Consider the following 9,881-nt stretch of genomic DNA (forward strand, 5'->3'; position numbering starts at 1 on the left):
GATGTCACATAACAAATGTACCCATCCATAATAGCTCCAGTAAGATGCTGCTACATCTTTGCCTGTAATCTGCTTAGCCCCACATCTCGAACACATTAGAACAGCTCCTGTGAATATGAGTAAATTAAATTGACTGCTAATTCATCATCTAAAGAAATGCGGCATGTGCGTGAGGTGAGGTAGAAGTGGCAGATCTGTTGACGACACGCCAACTGAACTACACTGGTCAGCTGCTGAGCGATCGGTCCTGGCACCACAGCGTACATACAGGTTTGAATTTGGGAGAAATTCCTATGGCTGGTTTAACACATCCGGATGTCAATATCTATTTTCCTGATTTTAAGATTGGTAGGAAGGAAAAAAAAATAATAAATGAAATGCTTACTTCCCTTAAGCTGAGGGCAGATCTATGTATCTGTAGTGTCTGTATTCGATGTAAGACGCCAGAGGTGTAGGAAAATAACTGAAGTGTTAACAAAGTGTTAGCAGCTTTGCTTTTTCTTCCTTATAAGCTACTATCACTTCATGTCACTGAACCAATTCTCACACATTTGTCTGGGGGTCCAAGTGGAAAAAACACCTTATCCTTCAAGTCCACCTGTTGAGAGTATAGGATTATGTTGTATTTCTATCCGCAATAAAGCAGGAGCGTTAGTTCTTTTTGAACTCTGGCCAGGTGGATGCACATTTAATTGCCCTCATAGCTCCGCCTGTTCCAAAATAAAAACATCTTCCAAAATAATTGCATATTCAGAACTCTTTCATTTGAAGTGAGTGACCTGGTTTCCTCAAACCTGAAGCGCTTACCTTAACAAAAAGAGAGGGTTCTCTTTCTCTGTTCCTCTCAGCCAAGAATGGTTTGTACATATTTATACAGTAGCTAAATTTCACCTTGAAACCTGAATTTTAAAGTTCAGAAAGCTTAGAAAACCCAACAGGAGAATGAAGCCATCTTCTGACCACTGTTAAAAACAGAAGTAATGTGTCCTATAGTAATGCGTATGGTGAAAATTTCTGTGCCAATACAGTTACGTGGGTATGTTCACCCCAAGGCTCTGTACAAAAACCTGACTAGCAGAATGCCATGCTACGTAGAAAAGAAAAAGCTATGTGCGAGTAGTTTGTTCAGTCTGTTATTCTGATACAGCTCTGATATTCTAAACTGCAGATAGCCATTTTTTAGTAAGCTTTTCACACAGGTTGCTAAATATATATATATACACACACACTGTGTACTCCCTGATGTTCACGTTCCAGCTCTAAAACTTGCACAACAAACTTCAGATGGAACTTTAACAAAATTATCATAACGCCTTAAAAATGTGGGGTTTGGAACAGAAGTGGCAACCAGGTTCTTCATGTAATAATGCCATGTCAGGAGAAGACACGTCCTAATTAATCCAAAAGATCATATAGATTTGACTCCAATTGTCCAGCTGCCTCCAACCCATCAACTGCCTTCAACTTCCAGCCTGACGTCTGCTGTGGCCATGCAACTGTTCAGTATCTGTGATTAACTTTCAGCATGTCTCAAGGGTGAACCAGACTGTAATTTTAAAACCTTCCATATGAAGTAGTATAAAGACTATTCATACACGTGGTTGTGCAGAATACTTACTGTAACTACTGATCCAAAAGCAAAGATTGAGAATCATTCTGAAGTTACCTCCTCAGGTTGGCTAGGATGGAGTTGCCTGTTGTCTCTCGCTAAAAGTTTCCAATGCTTTGAGTGCCTAATCCTTAGTTCTTAGCTCCCCAACTGAGAATAAATAAAGAAATCTAAAGATTATTTGATTATACTGTCTACTTCTACAGCGTTCCCTAGTGAAAATTCAGCAAGCTGTTCAAAGAAGGTGAAAAAAAAAAACAAACCCTATCTTATATTTTGGCTTATACCATATTGCCCCTGATATGCACATCAGAACGCCGCCACCACCACAGTTCAAGGGGAACTCAACTTTTCCCTTAGCGATTTTTGGAACTGAAAAATTGCTGGACACATCTTGCTTTCAAGGGGAAGACAGGATTATTTTTTTTTAAATCATATCTGATCAAAATCAACAAACTAACTTTAACCTGTTGATGTATAAGAAAGCTGTTGACTTTTCTGGAACAATTCTTAAAAACGTAACGAAGGCAACATGGCAGAGGAGAGCTGCCCCTGCTAATGTGCCATCACGGCCACCGATAATCATCTGCTGTATAAAAGTGTCTTTGCTCTCAGGGGAATAACAGTCAGTGAACATACTCTCTCCTTTGACTATCACTGTTGCAAAATGTACCATGAGGAGAAGTTAAGGCAAGGTTTTCTCTGCTTCAAAGACATGTATAATAGATTCCTGCACCAGGTTACCAGCTTGGAGGATGGGATTTGTTTCTAATAATCAATACTAAAAAAGTGTATCTAATTATATAATTTCCTTCTAGGAGAAAGGCTAATTTGACACTTACAGGTTCCTTCACTTCTGTTTTCATACACGAGCGGTAACTCTATCACTTTCAATTCCTCTGTATAAATCTTTTCTTGAAAACAGGACTGAATTTGACCAGACACGGAATAAATCAGAAATAACAAAGCAGCATGAAATTCTGTTAAGATGATCCTTCTGCTGTGGTGATACTGTTATGAAGGGGGGTTGTTACGTGAAGGAAGGTACATGCTGAAATACACAAGACATGATTTATTAAGTTTATTTTATTGATTTACAGGTCACACCTACATTTTTATTAAAAAAGCTCTTTATCAACTTAAAAAATTACCAATGTATAATATACATATTTGAAAACTTCTCAACTGAAGTATCAGACACTCTTATTCCCCTCTCCTATTTGAACACCTCCTTCTTGCCGATTATATTTTAGCAGACAAAAGTGCAAATATAATACTACATACCTGCTGCACTGAGAGATCCTGATTTTTTAACAGTATTAATGCAGGGCTTTTCCATGCTCCAGCAAAGGATTCAGTGAGATTTTTAGTGGGTTTGAAAAAGGAAAATACCCAGAGGTTTTACATTGAAGTTTTTGAGAGAGAAAAAGACAAATATTATCAAAATAAAATTGTAGATTACTGTTTTGCTAATATATTTGACAAAAATTTACCTTCATTCAGTAATTCTTTTCAAGTATTTTGGTACTGAAGTATATATAGTAGTATTATGACAAATGAGTGCAGCTCCTTTCAAAGACAGGTTTATTATCAACAGAGTAATGGTACGGCTCAAGTATTTTCTGTTCAAGTTACCACTGAGTTGTAAGGGAATGAGAGAATTTTACTGACCCTTTAATACATACCTCCAACCCACTTGCATGTAACAGTTGTCTAGAACTTACAGTGACTCAATCACAGCAAATCAGGTTTTGAATACATGGCAGTGTAAGCACGAGAAATGATAATCTAGGTAACAGGAGCCTGCTGAGTAAATTTGTTTTATAATGGACATCCTCATTTAAATACAGACGCTGCAAAATATTACAGCTCTTTATAGGTGAGGAACACTTGTTCCTAGTTTTCCTAACATTTAATTAAAGCTTGCTATTTTGCTGGAACTGAGACACCAAGGAAAGAACCTGCTCCGAGGCTTTAATTTGTTTAGTCCCCAGGTATGCTGCACTATTACTGGCTGTATCCTCTAAGTAATACCGGTAGTTTACCATCATGCCACAAGAAGCAGCAATGCCCCGAGGGCTTGTGTCTGCCATCCAGTTTATCCGCCACATCACAGAGCCATTCTGAAGATGAAAATTTGCCACTGGATTAAGAGCATAGCCACGATGTTTCTCTCCATACAAATACCAGGCACAGAGTCTCATAAATGGTGAATGGAGCACTTTAACTAATTTTTCTGATCTCACCCACTCATTGTTATTTAAGAGTTTCTTTAGAGTTTCAGTAGTAGAGTCTCCCGTGATCTCAGAGATTTCTTGCCACTCTGATTTTGTAAAAAGTTCATTTGTTTCCAGTTCTTTAGTTTGTGAGGAGAGGAGACCAACAAGCCATTTTGTGAATCCCGGGATAGGTGAAAGAGTAGAAAAAGCTTTTATCTGAGGAAGTTCTTTCTGCAGGAGAGAGAAAAAAATTCATAAGTTTTGTCATGATTGACAGTGAGAAGTTATAGTGAAAGAACAGTTGATACCCTTCACTTGATGTCAAGCAAAAACTAGAGCTTCTGAGAATTAACTGATACACATAGACAAAAAAAGAAAAACAAAAAAATATCAACCTGCCAGTAATAGGTTAGTGACTAGAAAGCATCTGGAGAACAAAGAAAATTTTAACACTGACTAAATTATAGTCCACACACACAATCTACATAAAAGTACTTATGTAGTACTTACCAACACTATGTTCTGGTATATCATTTTAATAGGCAGTAATAAACAAATACAATCGCATGCCATAAAGAAGGTAATCAGAGGAATATGATTTTTTTAAAAAATAAACATACAAGTTTTCAAAACCTTTTAAATACCATTTATTTTTCATATGTAACTATCTTTGCTTTTAAATCAAGGCCAGTTTATTATTTCAGTCTATTGTAGAATCAAGAGAGGTACTATTTCTAGATTTTAATCGAAAGAAGTGTTTCCCGAAAGTTCTGAAAGAGGTTCACTATATAGGCCAGCTACTTTTCATGCTATTCCCAAACTATAAACGACATTGATAAAATAGCAAGACAAGAAATATATACTTCCAGTAAAAAACTTAATCAGTTTAATACTTGTTTCAACAAAATAGAACTTCTACTAATTTCTGAGTACAAACTATTAGCTATGTAATCATGTAAAGCAAAACGTGTAAGGAAAACTGTGTGTTACTTCTGGTGCACACCAACATGAAGAATAGAGAAGGCTGTCACTTGGACTTCACAAAAATTACATCAGTGAACACTGCTGAAGGAGTAGGGGGGACAGGGAGCAGAGGGAAGACGGAGCTGAACTGAAACAACCACAGTGCTGTTTTAATTACTGTTCATATAGGAAGAAGTGGTAAGAACCAAGACATTTGTCAACATTACAGAAGCATCTTAATGTCAACAGAAAATTGTCTTTAAATGACTACAAAATGCATTGTTTCTACTTTGAGTATTACCAAGATAACCATTAAAAAGTCATCATCGCTCAGATGCTACCTTACACTAGCAAATGTTAATGGAGCGCACGCTGCTAGGTTGGTTGTACCGCACCTGCGCTGTCGCATCCTCAGGTGCTGCTGTGCTCCCCACAAGGCTGCCATCTGCATTCTGTTTCATGAGGATGCAGAAGCGAGGGAAGGCAGGTCTGGCATACACCTCCGCTACCGACTGGAGCCAAGCACCATTTCTAATAACTTCGATAACCGCAATAATATTCAGCTGGTTATTTACAACATCTTCTTCCTTCCCACACAGAGCTTCCTAAATAGCTTACTGCTGTTCTGCTGGCTTCCGGCACTGCAATGCACCGGCCAGCTCAGACCTACCACCTCTCCCCTTTGCAACTTACAGTTGCATAAATTGGATAACCTCACTTGCTCCCCTTATCTGAAGTTCTTTGACTATTATATAGATATGTAAGTCAAAGAATTCTGGTTTTGGGACCGCACAGGAACAAGGCAGGCAGACCAAGTTACAAAGAAACATCCCATTTCATCTCCTTAGAGAACTGAATAAAGCAAAAAGCAAATTATTTTATAAAAACACTCATTTCTATCTCTTACTGAACAAAACAACCACTTACGTAATCAGAGAGAGCAGGAGATCCTGGCTGCGTCGTATTCTCAACTGCTATAGCTACCATGGTCAGATAATGTAATACTAGAAAAGCGTTGATCTCCTGTGATATGATATTTTATTCTGAAGAGTAATTCTGAATTATAAGACTGTAACAAGATCTGTGAAATACAACTATCATGTTTCATCACGTATGCATTTCATAAGAGAAAAATTATTATTTGGAAATTGATGTGAAGACATCTGTCGAAGGCAATTTCTGCTGCTATCTTAGCACTTAGCACAATTTTAGAGAATACAGCATTTATAAAATAAAATAGTTTAATAGAGTTGTGCTCTTACTGCAGGCCATGGCTACAAGAGGCATGGATATGGAAAATATGTTTTAATTAAAAGAATGTTTTTTGTAGTAGACAGTTCAGCCGTTTTAGAAAAGTTTCCCCTCTGCTTTTGAAAAAGAGAGCAATGACCACAATAAATTAAAAAAAAATCTGCATTTGGGAGCAGAAAAAGGGCAAGAATGAAAACAGAACAAAGCAACTCCATACACTTCCCAACCCCACACTGAATACTTCCCCACAGATATAAAGACTATTTATCCACAAATCAATTCAAAATAACTTACAAAATCTGAACACAGAATCAATCGCACCCACTAGATCTTCCTTTGATCACCCTTCATCCACCTTCTTGTAGGGTTTCTGAATCAAGGATATACCTAACCATCACACTTGGAAACCACTTTTCCTTAAAGCAGCAGGACCTTAGTGAGTGCAGTAGAGGAGAGCTATGCTCAGATGCCCCCTTATCAGCTACACTTTCCTTGACTGAACACTGGCTCTCACCAAAGACAACACTACTAGCATAAAACCACAGATCTCCTGGAGAAAGAGGAGGGAGAAAGATAGCACAGAACTGAATTTTTAAAGGCTACTGGAAACATAACATCAAGACATTTGCTCCTGGAGAAGCAGCTGATAGCTTTCAGTTTTGTCAAGATGATAACGAGCAGCATCACGTGGTACCTTCATTTCTCCATCAGTGCACTGAAAGCTGACCAGTGGTGACTGCACTGTGACCGGCCGTAGCTTAGCTGCTGAGACAGTCTGCTGTCAAGTAATTTGACTTTTTGCATGTCAGCTCTTGCTGCAGCTAGATGAGTTTCTGCCCAGAAGGGAGGGCCACAACTCCCTTCTGAAGATTCAGTGATCCAGTACCCTTCTGCCTGTCCACACAATAATGATGGATGACAACTCAGCAACTGCCTACGATGTGACAGACCTGCAAATGAACCCTACGGTACAGAAACACAAACCTGTAATCTATAATGAGAAGTACCATTTTCATGTCAGCATCCTTAAGCAGTGGCAAGCTGCCCCCAAAAGACACTGGACTTCAAAATGGGGTTTCCTTCTTCTATGTCTTCATTCCCCGTTGTGCTTTAAAGTTCATCTTTAGTCCATAACACAGAGAACACAAGAGAGGGATAAATTGTTAAAAGTTTTCAAATTAATGATATATCAATGGGAAATCCTAGATGTGCTGCTAGAGGGAGTACAGATAGCACTATTGTGCATTAGGGGCGAAAAAGGAGGGGGGAAAAAAAAAAAGATAAAAAGGTTGTTGGAGGCTATTTTCCTCTAGACAGGGATTCAAGGGATACAGGATGTGTTGCTTTTTGACTCAAAGATGGGATTATATTCCTTAAAGGTTTTCCTTTTTTTCCTAACTGTAGTACTCGTCCTATAAAAGATAGTGCCTTTGAGAATATATTGCTTAGGTCTTTTTCATGAATTCTTCACAGATGTTTGTGGTTAAAACCTGAGAGAGGAAGAAAGAAGGTAACGTTGAAATTTGAGAAGCAGAAACTCTTCTTTCAGGTAAAAGGAAAAACTGATTGGACCACAAAGTCCAGGCGGGAAGTCTTCTGCACCATCTCTGCTAAGAAAGCACAGTGTTGGAAAATACTGTTTTGCTACAGAACTGAGCTAACAAACAGGGCTTTTCACACAGGAGCTGAACCACACCCATTGCTTCCATCGGGTAACAATTCCCATCTCGTCTCACAGCTTGCAGAGCCAAGACTAACAATGCACCATCCACAATGACACAGGTGAGAATGAACGATTTCTTCCCATATATGTTTGTTAACAATAAAGACTGCAAAGTTGCTAATTAAGAAACTGACATATTGTTTCCTCGTGATGTTGACTGCTCTTTGTTTATGTCACTTTCAGGACTTGTTCACCAAGCCCAACCCAAAATATTTATCAGAAGTTAGTAGCTCCTACTCTACTAATAAATACAAAATGGGAAATTGTGCTTATTTTTTACTTCTTAGGACAGATAAGACATGGGAAAGTGACCCCATTTTGAAGCTACAGTCCAGACTACTACATATCTGATAAATGTTTCAGTTCAGGAGCTTATCTGAGGCAGCCTTTTCTTGTAGAAAAATAAATAGATGCAGCAAAGTATGTACATTTATGTTGTTGCTAAATTGATGTGTTAGTTTCTAAGGCTATTGGTGGAGATCCATTAATGTTTATTTTCTTGTCAGAAACCCACATGCCATTAAGAAACAGCTGCTCATTTTGTTCTGGGGTAGATTTCTGGTTTTGGTTGCCTTTTAAGTTTGGCTTTTTTTCATTGCAGAAAAGCACAGATTTCTCCTATTATCCATATCTCATCCGAAACTGTCTTGCGCTCTGAAAGCTGCAGTCCAAGGTCACATTTTTCATCAATGAAAGCAAAGCCCGTTTTGGAAATGATGATCTCCCCAGGTCACCTAGATCAAATTAAGGTAGAGCAATTATCAACAGTCCAAGCAGAAAGTTAAAATCTGCCACCAATTGTTAAGTATTCTACTGAGTCACATAGTAGCTATCAGTTTTCTCCCCCAAATGCCACAGGCTATAAAATTCTAAGCAGTTTTCTCAAAGGCTTCACCACAGTTATCTGTGTCTGTCATCTGCAGACTGAATTGCTATGATGTACCTTCTGCGGAGCTCCAGACCATTTACAGTGGCTATAAACACATTCTGAATTAAATGTCTGTCTAATGTGAAATCTATCTGTCTAGGCATTCACCAGCACCTATCAGCTTGCCAGAAATGCATCTGCCTGCTTGTTTTCCAGCACCCAGTTTGGGGTTTGTTTGTATTCTTACTAGTTGTCTGAAATGGTTTCAAAATCCAATTCATTCCTGGGAAAAACACAAGCTTAAATATAAGAAATACAAGAGATTATTTCTGTTGTCTGTTCCCTGCTTTATATACTTTATATAATAACATAACCAAGAGACTATACAAAATGCATAGGTAGCCTATTCTCAGATTTGTACAGGGAGAACTGGGACCAAAGTGGTATCAGTGGACTAACGAATTCATCACACTGCCCATCCAAAATAATCCAAACAGGAGATGCTCAGGTAACAATAGAAGCTTGTTAACAAAACCCTTCTATATTATTTGTCTAGCAAACTTTCGTCAAGCAATCACCAAAAAAAGAATAATCTCCTATTTAGAGCAGCATACTTTCTCCCAGGATGCCCTTTGTATGCAACACAAACTACGTCCCTAAGGTCCTATTCTGATCTCCATTATATCCCTCCATTTTACCCAATCCTATTACAATACCTGTGGCAAATGCCAAATCATAACGTCTAGGTAGAGATTAAGGATTCAAACTGCTAACTGTGCACATATAAAGAGATGAAACGGAGGACTCAGTTCTCTGACTCAACTTCATACGTCCTCCATCTGCTTAAATTAGTGAAAGACTCAAAAGCAGGAGCCATTAACTTCTATGCAGTGCTTCAAACTAACAGTGCTTAACGTGGAGAGTTGTAATCTTCGCCAGAGCCTCTACTGCCGCAGTCTTCCTAATAGTCCTAATAAAAACCATTTGCAAGAAATACTCTTATGAGGGAATCTGTACTTGACATTCTTTGAAGGTGAGAAGTGCTACCCTACATGTGTTCATGTTTAGCAGCGTATGCGACCAGTTCAGACAAAATTATCAAGATTTCTAAAAAATCTTAATTATCCATTAATGAGATTTTAAGGAATCTGGTACTAACTGAATTTATATACATAACTTTATAGTGTAGATACCTGCTAGATCAATGTTTCAGTACAGTTTTTAAAAATCTTGCGAAATAAAGGCTTC

The 9,881-nt window shown here is 38.2% G+C and overlaps 1 protein-coding gene across 1 annotated transcript in view; it reads right to left on the reverse strand.

The window, feature by feature from the left end:
• Positions 1-3,431: 3,431 nt before the first annotated feature.
• The window catches only part of MLYCD (malonyl-CoA decarboxylase), a 102,800-nt gene continuing 96,350 nt past the window's right edge, over positions 3,432-9,881 (reverse strand). Inside the window, exon 6 of the mRNA XM_009880950.1 lies at positions 3,432-4,059. Coding sequence (XP_009879252.1) covers positions 3,526-4,059 — 534 coding nt within the window. The 3' untranslated portion in view covers positions 3,432-3,525. The remainder of the gene's footprint in view (positions 4,060-9,881) is intronic.

This window comes from Charadrius vociferus, unplaced genomic scaffold (assembly GCF_000708025.1).
Source record: "Charadrius vociferus isolate BGI_N301 unplaced genomic scaffold, ASM70802v2 scaffold493, whole genome shotgun sequence".
Taxonomy (NCBI): domain Eukaryota; kingdom Metazoa; phylum Chordata; class Aves; order Charadriiformes; family Charadriidae; genus Charadrius; species Charadrius vociferus.